The sequence below is a fragment of the Pseudorca crassidens genome, chromosome 3 (assembly GCF_039906515.1).
Source record: "Pseudorca crassidens isolate mPseCra1 chromosome 3, mPseCra1.hap1, whole genome shotgun sequence".
In the NCBI taxonomy this organism is placed as follows: domain Eukaryota; kingdom Metazoa; phylum Chordata; class Mammalia; order Artiodactyla; family Delphinidae; genus Pseudorca; species Pseudorca crassidens.
In genome coordinates this window covers 171669042-171686704 of record NC_090298.1, presented here as the reverse complement: position 1 = coordinate 171686704, position 17663 = coordinate 171669042, and the positions used below count along the sequence as shown (strand labels likewise).

The 17663-nt window shown below is 59.9% G+C and overlaps 2 protein-coding genes and 2 non-coding genes across 6 annotated transcripts; 2 read left to right on the top strand and 2 right to left on the bottom strand.

Moving 5' to 3' along the window:
* Window positions 1–2232: 2232 nt before the first annotated feature.
* TRNAF-GAA (transfer RNA phenylalanine (anticodon GAA)) lies at window positions 2233–2305 on the bottom strand. The gene has a single exon. It is a non-coding gene; the product is annotated as a tRNA-Phe (tRNA).
* A 133-nt stretch (window positions 2306–2438) lies between these two features.
* On the top strand, window positions 2439–2512 carry TRNAN-GUU (transfer RNA asparagine (anticodon GUU)). Its single transcript has one exon. It is a non-coding gene; the product is annotated as a tRNA-Asn (tRNA).
* NDUFS7 (NADH:ubiquinone oxidoreductase core subunit S7) lies at window positions 2454–9240 on the top strand. Of its 3 annotated transcripts, none has more exons than XM_067734487.1 (8): window positions 2458–2791; window positions 4487–4520; window positions 5201–5269; window positions 5789–5906; window positions 7207–7386; window positions 7588–7634; window positions 8438–8526; window positions 9071–9240. In XM_067734487.1, the coding sequence occupies exons 1-8, from the start codon at window positions 2776–2778 to the stop codon at window positions 9166–9168; spliced, it is 651 nt and encodes a 216-aa protein (XP_067590588.1). In that variant the 5' UTR covers window positions 2458–2775; the 3' UTR covers window positions 9169–9240. The 3 variants fall into 3 exon arrangements, with proteins under 3 accessions (XP_067590587.1, XP_067590588.1, XP_067590586.1); XM_067734485.1 differs by lacking the exon at window positions 2458–2791 and adding an exon at window positions 3707–3833; XM_067734486.1 differs by lacking the exon at window positions 5201–5269 and having other exon boundaries at window positions 2454–2791.
* Window positions 9241–9843: 603 nt separating this feature from the next.
* GAMT (guanidinoacetate N-methyltransferase) lies at window positions 9844–13162 on the bottom strand. Its single transcript, XM_067734484.1, has 6 exons — window positions 12897–13162; window positions 11726–11871; window positions 11452–11515; window positions 11097–11164; window positions 10798–10908; window positions 9844–10240 (listed from the first exon to the last, which is right to left on the bottom strand). Exons 1-6 carry the CDS (start codon window positions 13075–13077, stop codon window positions 10100–10102), a joined length of 711 nt encoding a protein of 236 aa, XP_067590585.1. The 5' UTR covers window positions 13078–13162; the 3' UTR covers window positions 9844–10099.
* Between the last annotated feature and the right edge of the window lie 4501 nt (window positions 13163–17663).

The following is a 17663-nucleotide window of genomic DNA, read 5'->3' as shown; positions in this document are numbered from 1 at the left end:
TCCCAGTCCTGTGCCCCAGCAGGTGTCTTCAGTTCCTCACTCCCACTGTATTATGTTTTTGTTCGTCTTGAAACTTTGTCCCAGGGCCACTGGGGCAGGCAGTGCTGGGTGGGCGTCTGTTGATGCCCCAAATTGGCGCTGGGTAGTAGTTAGGAAGGCAGAGCCAGCCGACCAAGTGAGGAATGTTCCAGGAGGAGCAGTGAGGTGGCCCTGGCCCCCGGGAAGCCAGCGCACTGGGCTGCTTCTGCATCAAGAAGAGAGACCCAGCACAACACGGGGTGCAGCCAGGGCCCCCACCGGCCGGCCCGTGGCCTCCTGCACCCCTGTCCACCACAGCCCCAGCTTCCCTGCACCCACCCTCACCCGGTGTCCCCCCTCAGCTGTCTGGGCTCCGGCCAGCTGGCGTCTCAGCAGCCCACACCTCTGCACGGCCACCCTGCTCCCCCACTGTGTCCCGTCCCCTCCCCAGGCGTCCACCCCTGCCCCGGTCACCTCCCACCACTCACAGCCACCCTTCCTGAACCTTTTTCAGCCAGACCCCTGACCCCAGACCCTGCAATGCTTGTCCTACAGTCGCTGTACCTTTCTCGCTCCAGCCCAGATGGCATGAGGGGACGATCAGACCCCCCGGTGTGAGGAGCAGTGCATCAACAAAACCACTTCCTGGAAGGGGGAGTTTTCCTTGTGTTCACTTGAGCACCTCTTTAAGTCTGTCATTTATCTAGGAAGCTGATTAAGACGAGGGATGCACACACACACAGAATCTCAAATCAGACAGGCACATCTATGCAGTGCGGTCAGTGGCCCTCCCCCCAATGCATGGCTTCTATGGCCAGGCTTTCCTGTCCCGGCTCCCCTCTCAGCCCCTGCACCCCCCATCCTCCTGCCCCTGCTCCGTCCCTTCCAGGTCCTGCTCCCCACCTCCTCCAGCCTGGCTCCCCCTCCTCTCCCCCCCCACCTCCTCCCCACCTACCCATCTGCCCTCACCCCCTCACCCTCAGTGTTCCTGGAATTATGGTGAACCCTCTGTTAACTCCCTGCCCTGTCAGACCTACTTCTCCGTTTCAGGGCTTGCCCTTGACAGTCCCAGTTTCCTGATGCAGGCTCTTACCTCCCCTATCCACCACCACCCCCCCCCCCCGCTCCCCATCCAATCCATCACCCTGACAGCCGATGGCCCCTCCTGTATTAGTTATCCATCCCTGCCTTAGCAGTGTACCGGCCCCTGGCGGCTGGAAGCAACATTCTCTCTTGACTGGGTTGTGGTCTCAGGAGGTCGCAGTCAGGTGTCTGAAGGCTCGAGCGAGGCTGGGGGCTCGGCTCCCAGGTGCCTGGCTCACAGGACAAGGAACGTTAGGAGAAAACAGGAGCCTGAATAATGCCTGGACGTGAGCTGGCGATGTATATACATTGGGTCATGAATTGTTAACGTCAGTGTAAAATGTTAGCAGCAGGAGAGACTGGGTGATGAGTACAGCGAACTCTGGTACTAGGTTTGCAACTTTTCTTTGAATCAAACTATTTGGAAGTACAAGGTTTATTTTAATTAAAAAATTCCAGCTCCACAGCCTGGCCAGCTGTGGGAACTGAGGGCAAGGAGGTGTAGGATTCCCAACAGACCCAGCCCTCGGCCCAGCCCCTCTCTTTTCTCCTGTGTGTCACCACCGGGATGGTGACACCTACCGGCGCCCCGCCTCCCCTTCCATGGACCGCGCAGTCGGGCTCCAGGACACACCTGGGGTGGTCCTCCCTCGCCAGGAGCCAGCCCTGCTCCTCACCTGCGTTCCCCCGTTGGGAACGGGGGAACCTCAGTTTCCCCATATGTATTGTAAAATGGGCAGAATAGGTACCCAGCAGGACTGTCACAGTTAAACGACATCCGAGCAGAAGGTGTCTCTGCAAACTCCCTTTTGGTATTCAGTAGTGTTTCTTTTGACAATTACGTTCGTTCTGATCCTGCCACTTAAAAAATATTGTAAATGGGAGTGGGGAAGGGGGTCATTCGGGCTGGGATCATAAGTTTTGGGGGTGGACCGGGGTGGATGGGGATGAGGCCTTGTTCTAAGCCCTCCCGCATTGGCATGAGCCAGCAGCCCAGCTCCTCATCTGAAGAATGGAGAGTATTCTGGGGAGGAGAGGTCAAAACCGACACATTCTGGGTAAAAGTGCTGGGAGAAGCTGGATCAGCTTGGAGCAAAACAGAACGCTGTTCGCTGGGGGCACCAAAACGTCTGCCGAAACCCGGGATCGAACCAGGGACCTTTAGATCTTCAGTCTAACGCTCTCCCAACTGAGCTATTTCGGCTGCGCAGCAGGGGGTTGCCCCCCACCCCCGACTCCGCCCCACGCTGAGCCGCTTGCGTGAAGGCGCAGCTCGGGCCGCCCCTGCGGGCCGCGCATGCCTCGTAGGGTGGCGCCTGGAAACAGGCCTTAGCACCGTCTCTGTGGCGCAATCGGTTAGCGCGTTCGGCTGTTAACCGAAAGGTTGGTGGTTCGAGCCCACCCAGGGACGTGCTTTCGCTTTTCCTTCCCCGGGTAAGAAGAGAGGGGACGGCTCGCCTTCTTTTGCCACGACCCTCCCCGCGCACTTCCGTATCCTTCTATCCCGCGTGGAGCGTCCGGCGGCGCGCGGTGCTGGGGATTCCACAGAGGCGGAACGTCCCCGCCCGAGTTCCGGTTTCCGAGCACGAGCCGAGGCACTTTGGGCGACGGCCCCGGGAACCCGGAGCTCTGAAGAGGACGGACCATAGAGGTTGTCTGAAGGCCGAGGCCAAGATGGCGGCGCTGGCGGGTGAGCATGTCGGGGCGGCGGGGGCGAGGTCGGGGCGGCGGGGGCGGGGTCGGGGCTTGGGTCGCTCCGGGCGCCTTTCCGCCCGGCCGCTTGGGGAAGCGGATGCCGAGGGCGACGCAGGCTCCCAGCCTCGGAGAGGGCCAGGGCGGGAGCCGGAGGGACCCAGGCTCGGCCCGGGATGCTGCCCTTGAAGTTTCCGGGAGGAGGCGGCGAGGGGGCAGCAGCCCCGACATCCGAGGAAACTGAGGCCCAGAGAGCGGCTGGAACCGCTGGTGGTCACGCGGCCTGTCCGGGCAGGGACGCGACCCCGGGGCACCCTGCCACCCCGGGAAGGGGACGGTCACCCGCAGAGAAGGCGTCCAAACCCTGGCTGCTCCGCGGACCTTTCCTCCGATTAGCGATTAAACGCATAGGATGGATTCACAGGGTTGCAAAGGAAAGCAGTTATACTGACAGTTGCCAGGATTCTGTCTGGGAACCGGGGGTCAGTTCGCAGCCCGGGTGCTTCATTATTCATGCCTGGAAAGCCGAGGTTTAGTGGCGGATCTGCCTACTGCTGTGACTTTGAAGGAGTGAGAAGTGGACACGTTCCTTTACACAGGGTTGGCTGCAGCCTCTATGTCGGGGTTAGGAAACCACTGTCATTTCTGTTGTTGAAAAGCCTCGGTCTCGCTAATACTGGTGTGGTTTTGGCTACACTCAGATTTTAAGGAAAGGCCAATTTTCAGTAAGACGTTGGTGACCATGGAGAGGGTATTTTTCTTTCCCGTGCAAGCTCACCGGTCTGCTGAATCCTCACCAGCGGCCCCTTGCTAAGAATGGCTGGTCCAGAGGCTGGAATCCCCTCACCTTGGAGGTGAAGGGCATTTACTGTGCTGTGAGATTACCCAAAGCCCTACATTTTCAGGTGGGGGAGCTGAGGCTCAAAGAGGAACAGCTTGCACAAGAGTCCGAGGCTGGGCCGTTGGCCTGGACTCCTTGCCCAGCCTCTGAAACCCCGGAACTCCCAGCCCAGGGCTTGGAGCCTCGCTGATGTCTATGGGTTTGTTGACTTGACACATGCCTGTCAGGCTGAGCCGAGGCCGAGACAGACACTGGGGAACCCAGGGAAGCCCTAGCATCAGGGGGAGGCAGGCGCCACAGGAGGACATGTGGATAGAGTTAGAACAGAGCGACAGGATCTAGAGGGCCTGCGGAGCTAGTGTAGACCCAGGCATTTGAGCTGAAAGCTGCCCCACGAGAGTGGTGCTCCAGGCAGAGGGGACAGCAAGTGCAAAGGCTCTGAGACAGGAGGGACACTGACATTCCTGAGGAAAGGGAAGGTGGCTCTGACGTGGAGTGTGGGGTTGGAAGCAGGGGAATGACACTGTCTGGTTCACATTCTGGAAGATCACTGGTTTTTTTTTTTGGCTACACCTTGCGGTTTGCGGGATCTTAGCTCCCCGACCAGGGATTGAACCCGGGCCCCCTGCAGTGGAAGCGTGGAGTCCTAACCACCGGACCACCAGGGAATTCCCCTGAAAGATTGCTCTTTATCAATTGTTAAATGGAATGTAGATAGACTGAGGGTGAGAGGGCGGGTGCGCCACGTGGGGGGCCTGATGGGCAAACACCTGGAGGCTGGACCGTCTGGGCTGTTCGTGGCCTCTGGTGCTGCCACAACTCACTGCCCCCACCCTGTGGTTCTTTCTGCAGCTCCTGGCCTGCTCCGTGGGATCCTTGCTCTTCGGTGAGTGCCTGCCTGCCTGCCTGCCTGTGTGTCTGCATCTCTGATCCTGACACCCCGCAGTGAGGCCCTGGCAGGGAGGGGCTCAGAGGGGGCTGTCAGGGGGCCTCAGATCCGGGCGGGCCCTCCATCAGCACCAGGCCAGGGGCCGCCTGGCATCCAGCCCCACGTCTGCCTGCCCTAGTACCCTCAGAGCCCAGTCGCTACCTGGCGCACGAAAGGCATTCAGCACGTTTGCTCTGATGGCAGCCCCGTGTAGGCCTCCTTGGGGCAGGAAGGCAGGTGGCTGCCAGGCCCTCAGATTTGGGCTGAGTTTGTTTTGATACGGCCTTTTTCCTACAGATAAAATACACACTCACTGCAAAGCAAAGGGAAGACGGGGAGAATGAGGGAAGTATCAAATGAAAACCAGGCACTCTCTAGACCAGGGATCAGCAGATTTTTTTTTTTCCTTAAAGGGCCAAATGGTAAACGTTTTTGGCTCTGCCTCTGTAAAAACAGTCCCAGACACCAAGGAAGTGAATAGGTGTGGTTATGTGTCAATAAAACTTTATTTACAAAAGCCGGCAGTGGGCTGGGTTAGACCCCCTGGTCAGTTTCCCCATCCTGGCCCCGGGGTAACCCTGTCACAGCGTGTTGGGGCGCCCTGGGCTGCTAGTCATGGGCAGTCTGTCTCCCCGCAGCTCTGGCGTGGGCGCAGCTCTGCAGGTGCGCGGGGTCCATCCGAGCTTGGCTGCTGACAGCCCGAGCAGGTGAGGTCGGCCTTCCCGGGAGCCCACACACCCTGAAGTCTCCACATCCCCCCACCCCAGCACAGCAGCAGCCTGTGGCAACTCCGGGGCACTCCCACCACCCAGCGGGGTATGTGAGGGGGTCCCTGCCCTCAGAGTTCTGCCCAGCCCGCTCCTGTGCGTGCAGGCCAATGGCTGCACAACTCCAGACCAGGAGGGCTCTCGCTAAAGTGTGTGTCGGCCGAGCCTGCTTTCCAGATGGGGAGACAGTCCCCGAGAGGACAGGGTCCTGCTGGGCCTCAGTGAGGCGGTAGAGGCCCGTCCACACCATCTTTCACTCCGTTGTTGAGCAGGCATGTCCTGCCCCAGGCCCGGGCGCAGGGATGCTGCAGACCTGGCCTCACGGCTACTCCCAGTGCTGCTCTGGGGACCCGCCGTGACCACGGCTTTGTCCTGCCCTCGGAGAGGCTGCTGTGGGCTGGGCCCAGCCAGGATACCTGCCTGGCTGATGCCTCCCCTTGCTTTGTGTCCCGTGCCCAGCACCCACCCCGCCGTGTCCCAGGCCGGAGCCGTGGTCCCCAAATCCGCCGCCCTTCCCAGCAGCCGGGGCGAGTATGTGGTGGCCAAGCTGGACGACCTCATCAACTGGGCCCGCCGGGTGAGCCCCTCCTCGTCTGCGTCCGTGGGGCCCCCTCTGGCTGCTCAGCCACACTCCCATGGCTATGGAGTGGGCCGGACTCCCCCAGGGCCCCTCCGTGTGGGGACCTGTGGCTTTGATTCTGTCTCAGGACCCCTGCCCTGCCCCCAGCAGTTCCTGGCCTGACTTCCCTCGGTGCTCCCTGCCCCCCGCATCGGCCCCCAGAGAAGATGAGCCACCTCCCTCCTGTTCTTCTCCTTCCATCTTCTGTTCATTCCTCTCTTTTCTCTCTTAACGTAAAACCCATGTTTTGAACTGGAAATACACGATGGAAACAGTAGCTCCTTCCCAGCAAATATCCTAACCCCCACCCCACCCCCACGTTCGCCGTGGGACAGTCTGCTTGCTCACGTGCTTGTCCATGTCTCCCCCCGGACATGTGTCCTCTGTCCCAGGACAGTGGTTCCTTTCAGTGCTCTCGGGGCGCCCAGCTGGGTAACAATCCCCCATTGACGGGCGGGCTGGTGCTGTCCTGGTGTCTGTGTGTGACCAGCGAGTCCACAGCGAGTGTCCCTCCAGGCCCACAGCTCCAGGGCAGCGATGGTCGCTGTGGCCGTGTGCTGTGGAGTCATGGCCCTGCCATGTTGGGCAGCCCTTGCCTGCTGTGTGACCCGAGCCCTGTCACCTGAATTGGGACATCCACAGGGCAGCAGGGACCTTGGCCAGATCCCAGACTGGACACAGACAAGCAGAGAAAGCTCTGGTGGAGAACAGCTTGTGGGTGGGGGCAGGGGCGATATCGGGCACCAAAGGATGGAGAGAAGTCAGAGGGCAACCAGGAGGGCTTCCTGGAGGAATTGGCACTTTGAGTCCAGGTGGTGTTGGGAACAAGACCCTCCAGGGTGCTGAGCCCCGGGGTCTAGACCTGTGCCGTGTGTGGCCACTGGGCACTCAGAGCAGCAAGTGCCCATGTTGGAGGCCGGGATTTAGGATATGCTGGTTTATGTGGACTATATTATTAAAGCTAATTGCACTTGGTTTTATTTTTGTCTGTTTTACCTTTTGGTAACGTGGCTGCTGGGAAGTGTAGACCCATGGGCCTAACTCACTTGGCCCTCCTGTCACATAGTCCTGGGCTGGGGCATCAGGCCCAGGCCGATGACCAGTGTCCAGGGCGGCCTTCGGGGTCTGGAGGTCATATGGTTGCTGTGGGCAGGGCCCAGAAAAGGCTAGGAACAGATTTTTCTATGTGAAATCGTCCAATTTCTTTAAACACAGTGGGCCACTCGTCCACTTACGGGCCGACTGCCCCGCCCTGCAGAGCTCCCTGTGGCCCATGACCTTTGGCCTGGCCTGCTGCGCCGTGGAGATGATGCATATGGCAGCGCCCCGCTACGACATGGACCGCTTCGGCGTGGTCTTCCGCGCCAGCCCCCGCCAGTCCGACGTGATGATCGTGGCTGGGACGCTCACCAACAAGATGGCCCCCGCGCTCCGCAAGGTGGGCCTCACCGTCAACCCCCCTCCCCTCCCCCTCCCCCTCCCCCAACCCCTCCCCCAACCCCTCCCCTCCCCCAACCCTCCCCTCCCCCTCCTCCCAACCCTCCCCTCCCCCTCCTCCCAACCCTCCCTTCCCCTCCTCCCAGCCCCGCCCCCCCCACCCCCCAGGCTTGAGCTGCACGCAGACCCCTGTCTCTTCCAGGTCTATGACCAGATGCCAGAGCCTCGCTACGTCGTGTCTATGGGGAGGTGAGTGCCCGGCAGGGCGGGGGCTCCAGCAGCAGACACGCCGGTGACACGCTGGCTTGTCTCTTCCAGTCTCGTTTCTGTGCTGCTTTCTGATCGGGGTTGTCCAGGACGTCCCCTTCTGTCCTGTTACAGTCGCTCCCCCACCCCAACAGCCTGTCCAGTTTCATTCTGTTTCTCTGTGTTATGACCACAGGAAGGACGTCCTGCTCGGGGGGGCGTTGCAGCCTCCTCACCGTCTAGCCAGCACCTCATTTCTCCATATCATTAAAAGCCATTTAGTCACCTGACTTTTTTGGTTGAGGTAGAATTCACATACTACAAAGTTCACCCTTTCAAAACGTACAATTTTGTGGATTTTAATGCATTCTTAGTGTTGTGTAAGCATCACCTCTATCTAATTCCAGAGCATTCCATCACCCCAATAGAAGCCCTGTCCCCATCAGCAGTCACTCCCCACCCCCTCCCCCAGCCCCTGACTGGGGAACCCACTCTCTGTCTGTGGACTGGCCTGTTCTGGACGTTTCCCATCAATGGAATCACACGCTGTGTCCTTTCACATCTGGCTTCTCTCACTGAGGGTGGTCTGTTCATAGTCCCACCGTTTGTTTCTGTCCTACCCGGTCCCACAGAAGGTCTCAGGTGGCCGCTGTCTTTCCTGTGACTTGTGTCCCAGTCTTGCCCTTTTCCTGCCCGCCTGGCACCTGCTTGAGGTTGGAAGGGGGTGCGGGTTGGGGGCTGTGAGGAGGGATGGAGGCCGGGGTCGCTGGAGAGACTCTCACGGCTGGCGCTCCCCTCCCCACCAGCTGCGCCAACGGAGGTGGCTACTACCACTACTCCTACTCTGTGGTGCGAGGCTGCGACCGTATTGTGCCCGTGGACATCTACGTCCCAGGTGAGCCCCCAGGTGGCGCCCACGCGGCCCTCACCCGATTCACAGAATCCCCACAGCCCCACTGAGACAGCTTGCCCCCTTTTAAGAATAAGCAGATTTGGGTCCAAGAATAAGAGTGACACCGCAGCCTTTCCCCCTCGCTGTCTCTGGAGGGTCTCCCAGTCTGAAGAGTCTGCCCCCATTCCTTTCCAAGGGTCCTCACCGGACGCTGGCGTGGCCTGGGGGTTGGCAGGCAGCCCACATTGTCCTCCCGGGTACCGAGCCGGGTCACGTGGCGGGAGGGCCAGGGACAGGGCAGCTCGGCCTGGGAGGGGTAGCCCAGGCCTCCCTCATCCTGGCTGGGAGGTCGGCCCTGGGGTCAGCAGCTGCCCACCCTGCCCCCCTCTGGCTCCTTTCCCGTGATGGGCCAAGCCCCCCAGCTCTCTTGGTGCAGAGCCCTGTCTTGCCCCTCCCCACCCTGGGAAGTGGCCTGGTTCCCCCCACCTGGAGCAGAGCGGAGGGGAGGGGGAAGGGCAGGAAGACTGAGGTGCCACCTGCCCCCCAGGCTGCCCGCCCACAGCCGAGGCCCTGCTCTATGGCATCCTGCAGCTGCAGAAGAAGATCAAGCGCGAGAAGAGGCTCCAGATCTGGTACCGCAGGTAGTGCCGCTGCCTGGCCGCCCTGCGGCGTCTGCGCTGTTCCCCCAGAGGCGGTCAATAAAGCCCATAAATCCGCCTGGCTGCCCTGCTCCACGTGGTGTGGGGGCCGGGGTGGGGGCCTGGGAGGTGGGCGGGGTCAGGCCTGTCTCTTGTGCGTGGAGATGCCGAGGCCCCTGGAGTGGACAGCCGGGCCCAGCGTGGCCCAGTGGGAGGCCCCACCCATGAAGGAGGGGAGTGGACACGTCCAAGAGCGGGTCGGGGTGAAGCAGACGACACTGCGGCGACCAGCTGGGCACCAGGGTCCAGGGCAGACAGATCCATGGTGTCCCTGTGCTGGGGCTGGAGGGGCGTCGACTCAGAGCGAGGCATCGTGGTGCAGCCTGACTGGGTGGGACCAGAGGGTCTGGGCCTTGGGGCTGCCACCTGCTATGAGGTCCTGACCTAGTTCCACCTCCTCTGGGGACCCCAGCTGCCCACCAGAGGGCGGGCGGGAGGGGCCATGGGTGACTAATTGGCAATGTCTTCAGGGGGCACAGCGGGGGGCTCAAAGGCAGGATCAGAAACTTTGGAGTGGTAGAGCCACTGCCTCGGTGGTGGTCAATTTAACAGGTTTCTTTCCTTTCACTTTCTTTTGGAGGGGCAGGAAGAGTAAAGCAAGCACACGTTTGTGTCCTCGTGCTGATTGGCTAAACCCAGTGTTAGTGTTTATTTCATTCTCAGGACCATGGTAGGAAGGTAGTGGCCGTCCCCTTGCAGAGAAGGTTAGGGAAGCTTGTTGATGTCATGTGGCTGGTGTGGGTCTGGACCAGGGCTGAGGGGCCAGAGCCTGCACTCCCGGCCACGAAGGCGCTCAGTAGGGGTCTGGGGGTTAGGGGTTCCTGAAGCCCAGAGCCCCCAGGGTGGCGTGGGCAGCTGAGCCGGTGGGCCCAGTGGGCTCAGTGCTTGGTGACCAGGGGCGTGATCATCTGCGGGAAGGCGTAATAGCGGCAGTCGGCCGGTGGGACCAGCTCCATGACCTGTGTGTGGATGTTCTCCGGCCGGAAGCCTGCTTCCAGCAGGGCTGGCACCTGTGTCTCCTGGCCAGAGGGAGGTGCCGAGTCACCTCCAGGGCCCTGGGGCCTCAGGAGGCACCCTGCCAGCCACCCCTACAAGTGCCAAGGCCCTTGGGGGCAGGGCGGGGCTGCTAAGAAAATGCTGGAGCCCAGGTCTGGGTGGGAATCTCCAGGTGTCCACACACAGCTTCCTGGCTGTCATGGGGTATCACCAGGCTGCTCACCCACACGTCCTCGCAGGCAGAGGGAACCGAGTGGGCAAAGGCCCAAGACAAGGGGTGGCTAGACCCATAAAGATGCACCCTGAGTGGACAAGGGCAGAGTGAGGGGATGCCGCTGGGGACCTTGGGCTGAATCCCTGTATCCTGAGGGCACTTGGGAGCCATCTAAGGTCCTTGAGCTAGGGAGAAACCTCTCCTGACTTACAAGTGGAGGCTCAGAGTCCACCCAAGAGATGAGCCCCCAGGGCCAGAGGCAAGGGGCCCTCCCCAGGTCTCAGGTGACCCCATCTGCCTCCCCACCCAAAGTCGCTGCCAGGGGTGGGGCGTGGGGCGGGGCAGGGAGTGCCCAGGCTGCAGCACCTCGAACATGGTGGTGATGTCCGAGTACTTGGACTTCATCAGCTTCCCCCAGGAGGTGAGGTTGCAGTAGGTAAGGACGCCCCCTGGCTTCAGCAGGCGGAAGGCATGGTCCTGGCCGGGGTTGGGGGGACAGTGGTCAAGAGGGGGTGGGGATGGGCAGAGGCGTTCCCAGCGGGCCTCCCACCAGGCCAGAGGAACGCCGGAAGGAGAGGTGCCTCCTGTGGAGACGGCAGGCGCACCCACTGGGCTGACCCCCACCTTAGGGCTGGCAGACCCCGTCCCACCGCAAGCGATCCTACCCGAATGAAGTTGAACTGGTGCGTGTGCCAGGTCTCCTCAGACAGCGGGTATGTGTCGTACAGGATCCCTGCTCGGGAGAACAGAAGCCACGTGGTCAGGACACTGGCTGCAAGTTGAGGCGGCCGGGAACCCAGAGTTCGCTATGCTGCAGCTGCCCCTACGAATTGTGTCCCATCCGGTCGTTCTTGAGATGTCCACGCACCTGAGTGCCAGGCTCCTGTATGTGTGTCTGTGCCTGCCCCCCGGGCTCTGCCACCCCAGTGACACATCAAGGCATGTGTGCCTCAGAAGCAGGCAAAGGAGGGGCTGGCAAACCAGGCAGAGGCCCCCCGCCCAGTGCCCAGAGCCTCTCACCATCGAAGTGACTGTCTGGCAGGGTGGGTGCCACCTCCTCCCACAGGCCTTTCAGGGGAACCACCTTGGTGCAGGGGAGAAAGAAAGATAAGGCTGAGGGTCAAAGGGGGCCCAGGACTTCTCCACCTGTTGCAAGGGAGGGGGCAGAGGAACTCCCAAGAGAGAAGACCACCTCCCCCAAGTCTGCGGCCACCCCAGGTCCCCAGCCCACTCCGTGGGCAGGGTCTTCCCCCTAAGGAGCGTGAGGAGCGGGACCTCGGGCAGAGGCGGGCACCTTGTGTGGCTGCCGCGGGGCCCAGTCCTGGAGCCGCTGGAAGACGCCCTCATTGCACTCGATGACCCAGTGCTCGTCGATGGGGGCCTCCTGCACCTTCGTAGCTGCGATGGCCATGCCAAAGCCCACCTCCAACACCCGGCCCCCTGGGCAGACAGAGAGCCCATGCCTCACACACTGGGTGGGGCTGGGGAGGCTACCTGGAGGAGGGGGCGTGGGGGCAGGGCCTTGGCAGAGAAAAACGACTGCTACTAGGAGCGACAGGTTGCAGAGCAAAGGTGGGGGGTGGGACAGAACACAGCAGCCCTGAGAGGGAACAGCGTGGGCCCGGGGCCAGTAGCCAGAGAGGGTGGCCTGCCGGGGAGGCCACGGACAGCGGCTTCTGGTCTGGCCCACGGAGCAGGGCAGACCCTGGACTTTGAGCCCCGGCCCATGCTGTTTGCACTGAGGGCGCTTATCTCCTGATTTGGGCAGCGTCCCCTGCCCCCCCCACAACAAACAATGAAGTCTACTAAGTAAGGGCAAGGGAGGACCAGGATTCAAGGCCCAGGCCTGGAACAGTGAGGGGCAGGGGTCGAGCCCCTTTGGGTCAAAGAGGAGGGGAGAAACGCCCTAACCATGCAGGGACACTGGCTGTGTCCATTTGCCAGATGGGAACACAGGCCCAGAGCTGGTGCACCCGGCCTCTGGGGGTCGTGGGGAGCCCTCGGCACCCCGCGGGCTCTGACACCAGGTGCAGGGCCACCCCCGACAGCTGTCTCCAGGCCTCAGCGTTACCAGAGCTATTCTTAGCCAGGGCAGGGCCTCCCGCGACTCCTGGGCAGGAGCATTACCCACGTGGGCCTGGGCAGCACCTCGCCAGGCCGCCACTCCCCTTTCCTCGACCTCGGGTGGGGTCCGGCGGCTGAGTTCCGCGGCTGAGAACCCATCCCCCGGCCCACCCCGACCCCTTCCTGGGGTCGGGGCCTCGGTGCTCCCCGGAGAGAGGGTTCCCGGAACTCAGGGCGCCCGCAGCGCCCCAGGACTACCCCGCTGCCCTCGCGAGCGGCCCCGTTTTCCAGGCGAGGAAAGAGAGGAGCGCAGAGGTTCCGCCACGTCGCTGGAGAGCGGGCGGGCGCCGGGTCCCAGCGGCCCCGGCCTCGGTCGACCCCGCGCGCCCGGCGGGGGCTACCTCTGGAGGCGGCGGCGGCCGCCAGCGCGTGCATGTACGGGGTCTCCCAGCGCTCCATCACCGGCTTGCCCAGGATCTGCAGGTGCGTGTCCGACGCGTCGTAAGCCGCGGGCGCCGCTCGCCACGCGGGGCTGCAGTTCTCTCCGGGTGCGAAGATAGGGGTCGCGGCGGGGGCGCTCATGCTGCGGGCTGGACGGCGCGCCCCGGGAGCTGGGGAGGGGAACGGCCGCGTCCCTGCAGGGCCTTCTGGGCAGGGGGCGGACGGGAGGCGGGGCGGGGGCGGGGCGCGACTGCACTGCCCAGCGGCCCGCGCGGCCCCTAGCGGCCGCGGCGGGGAAGGCGGCCCCCACTGACTCCCGGACCCCCGCGACGCCCCCGCCTCCCGGGCCGCCAGCGCCTGGCGGGCGGACTCGGCACCAGAGCAGCGAGCTCTCGGAGTCCTCACCCAGTCGCTTTCCTGCCTCGGTTTCCTCGTCTGTCACCACCGCGTCAATAGCCCCCTCCTTGCCGGGGTGTGAGGGTCTAAGGATTTTCCAAACACGGTTGGAAGTGCCTTAAGTATATAAAATCACTTAGGGAATTCCCTGGCGGTCCAGTGGTTAGGACGCTGCGCTTTTACCGCCCAGGACGCGGGTCCGGCATCTAAGATGCCACAAGCTGCATGGCGCGGCCAAAATAAGTAGAATGAATAAATACAATCACTTAATCTTCAGAAGCGCTGCAGTGGTTTCTTCTATCGTCCTTATTTTACAGGTGGGGAAACTGAGGCTCCAGAGGCAAAACGGGTAATCTCATGGCCGGGAGAGTGGGGTGTGGGAACCCCTGATGAACCCCACTCTGACTCCTGTGCGGGGCTGCCTCTCCCCTTTCCTGAGCCCACCTCACTCTCCCAGGTCACCTCAGACCCCAGGGGCCTGATGAGGGGCTTAGCGCACAGGGGCCTCCAGTGCTGGGACTGAAATGCCCACCCCAGCGGTCCCTGGGCCCTCCAGCCCATGACGGCAGGCGGGGCAGCCCTGCAGCGCCCACCCTTAAAGCCTTGCCCCAGGGCAGCCCTGGGGGTCAGCTGTGTCCTCTGCCGGCCACGCTGAGACCAGCCCCCAAGGTAAGCTGGGGTTTCCTCTAGGTTCTGAAACATGACTTCCCCTTCCCATCTATCTGCACATAGGGGGCCACCGGCTGTGAGCCTGGAACACCCCATCTGGGCCAAGTGTTTTGCACATCCCAGTGAACACGTGGGGAAACTGAGGCCCCGAGAGGCTGAGGTCACAGAGTTTGAACCCAGGCAGCCCTGCCCTTCTGTGTCCACCTCTGGATGGCTGCTCACAGCCTTAACGTGGCTCCAGAGTCCTCCCCGTGGCCCTTCCCACTCCCTGCAGAGCTCCTGTGTCCCTGCTGCCCCTGGGCCTTTGCACATGCTCTCCCCTCTGCCTGGACAGCTTCCCCTCTCCCCTGGCCTGGTCTACTTCTCTTTCTGCTTCATGCCCGAGCCCACACCTCCTCTGGGAGGCCCCCCGGGTCCCCCCAGGCTGCTTATGGCCCATTTGAAGCTGTTTCATCTCTCAATACCTCTCTTTGGTATTTCACTCAGCGAAGGTATTTCTTCATGGTTATATCGTCTGTCCGACCCGTCTGGCACACAGAAAATGCTTGATGACTCCTGAGGGCACATTGGGTCTAATGTGGTCTGGATGGGACAGCACGGATTCCATGAGACCCTCAGGCGGAGGCAGGATGAGTAGATGTCACCAGGCACCAGGGCTGGGCTCACGCTGAATTCGTGAGCCCATGTGAATTTGTGTTGTCTAGTTTCCTTACAGCTGTCCTGGTTACTGTGGCGGGGGCTTTGCAGGCATCCTTATGCCAGTATCGTTGGGCCACCCACATAAACAGGTGGCACTCACTACTGGCACCCAACTCAAGCAATGCCCTGGAATGCCCGGCCGGAGACAGAAGGCAGGCTGTATTCATTAGCTACTGCTATGTAACAAATTGCCCCAAATGTAGCCACTTAAAGGAACACATGTTTATCATTTTTCGGTGGGTCAGGAATCCAGGTGCAGCTTAGCCTAGCCGGGTCCTGTGTTTCACAACCTCTGGCAAGGCTGCAGTCAAGGTGTCTCCCAGAGCTGGGGAAGGCATCCGCTTCCAGGCTTGTTCACTGGCTGTTGACTCCATTCAGTCCCTGGCCATGTGGGGCTCCCTGAAGTGACAACTTGCTTCTAGCAAGATGGAAGTCAGAACCGTTTGCCATCTGATCACAGAAGGACATCCCCTCACCCTGGCCGTATTATCCTACAGGTTAGAAGCCAGGTACACAAGGGTAGGGAATCCCAGGAGGCTATGAATATCAAGAAGTAGGGGTCAGTCTCAGAGGCTACTGCCCACACAGACACTAAGAGGAAGCCGAGGCGATGGTCAACTGGGATCCTTTCCTGCAGCTTTGGTGCCCAGGAAATAAGGAACCGCCCGTGTCTGGCCAAGCTGCCACCTCCCAGTTGTCACCTACATGCAGCCTGGACTCTATCTCCAAGAGTGGCTGATGGCATGGCACAATCTGGCTGGCGACTCAGCCAAGGGGTCTCTGTTCCAGCCTTGGCTGGGGTCCTCTTCTCTCAATGGAGTGACCACTCTTGCCCAGCTGATGTCTTCAAATGAATTACCGACACGTGGTCATTCATTGTGTCCACTTTTCTCAAGAGAGTCTAGCGTGCGTGTGCTGCTGTTATCTGCAGTTTGCAGACCCGGACTCAGAGAGGGAAGGTGGCTTTCTCAAGGACACACAGCAAATCGGTGGCAGAGGGGATGGGAACAGGGGTGTGCCTGACTCCAGACCACAGTCTTAAAAGATGTTTTAAAAGAAGGAAAATATTTATTTTCTGATAACAAAAGGGACACAGTTGATCAAAACATTCTAACATTATAGAGTTGGCAAACTCTGGCCTGCAGGTCACATCCCCCTTCTGTGTGGTTTTTTTTTTTTTTTTTCGGTACACGGGCCTCTCAGTGTTGTGGCCTCTCCCGGTGCGGAGCAGAGGCTCCGGACGCGCAGGCTCAGCGGCCATGGCTCACGGGCCCAGCCGCTCCGCGGCATGTGGGATCTTACCGGACTTGGGGCACGAACCCGTGTACCCTGCATCGGCAGGCGGACTCTTAACCACCGCGCCACCAGGGAAGCCCCCTTCTGTGGTTTTGATACAGCCTGTGAGCTAAGAATGTTTTTTACATTTTTATTTATTTATTTATTTATTGGCCATGCTGCGAGGCTTGTGGGATCTTAGTTCCCTGACCAGGGATTGAACCCATGTCTCCTGCAGGGGAAGCAGGAAGTCTTAACCACTGGGCCACCAGGGAAGTCCTGCTTTTTACATTTCTAAATGGTTGAAAAAAATCAAAAGACTATTTCCAGACACGTGAAAATTATACAACAGTCACACTGGCATGTCTGTAAATAAAGTTTATAGTCAGGACCACTTGTTTACATATGGACTCTGGCACTTTCCAATTTACAACAGCACAGAGTCATTGCCACAGAGACCTGAAGGCTGGCAAAGCCAAACATATTTACTGTGTGGCCCTGAGCAGAAAGCTTGTCAGCCCCCCTTACAGAGCAGCCCGCAGCTCTTTCCTGGGAAGTGAAAGTCACCCATTTATTCAGCACATACTGAATTCCTCACCTCAGGGGGCCCAGCCGTGACTCCTCTGGAGCTCATAGCCTACTGGGGGGATGGACAAGAATAAGTACATGACATAATTACAAGTCACATGGCAGCTATGACAGAACAAGGTCCCCATGATCCCTACCCTCTGCCCAGGTCTCCCCTCTACCAGGCAATGTCCACATAGCTGTATGTTTTCTGTGTATACAGTGTTACATGTAGTTATGTTTTAAAGTAAAAGGGACCAAATGGGCATTTATTTGTACATCCACGTTCTTAGCAGTATTATGCACAATAGTCAAAGGGTAGAAACAACCAAAGTGTCTATCAACAGATGATGAATAAACGCTATGTGGCCCCTCCACGCAGGGGACCATCACTCAGCCATGAAAAGGGGTGAAGCACTGATACTCGCTACAACGTGCATGGACCTTGAGAACACGATGCTCAGTGAAATAAGCTAGATGAAAAATGACAAATACTGTCTGATTCCACTCACAGGGGGTCCCTGGAGGAGTCACATCCACAGAGGCAGGAAGTAGATGGTGGGGGCCAGGGGCTGGGGGAGGGGCTGGGGAGTCAAACTGAAACTTCCCAAGTTTCAGTTTGGGAAGATGAGAAAGTTCTGGAGATGATGGTGGGGATGGTTGCACAGCAATGTGAATGTGCTTAATGTCACCAAGCTGTGTATTTATAAAGGGATACGATAACTTGTATGTTACGTGTATTTTACCACAATGAAAAAAAGAGCCAAAACTATATTCTGTGTATTGGGTATGCCTGAACCCACGTTAGGAGTAAATTCAGGAAAGTGTGCACATACCCGTTTTTGTCCCACCGTTTGCCCTGGGTTGGGAGGAAGGAAGTGAACGGGGAGGAGGGAAAAGCAAACCGTCAAGTTCATTTTTTTAAAAAGATCTGAAGCAAACGTGACAAAAACGCTAATAACATGTGTTCGTTTCAGTGGCAGGTACATAGCTGCTTGTTGTTTTAGCCCTGGTAGGTGTCTGTATTTTTGAAAGTATTTTCTTTCTTTCTTTCTTTTTTTTTTGCGGTACGGCACAGGCTCCAGACGCGCAGGCTCAGCGGCCATGGCTCACGGGCCCAG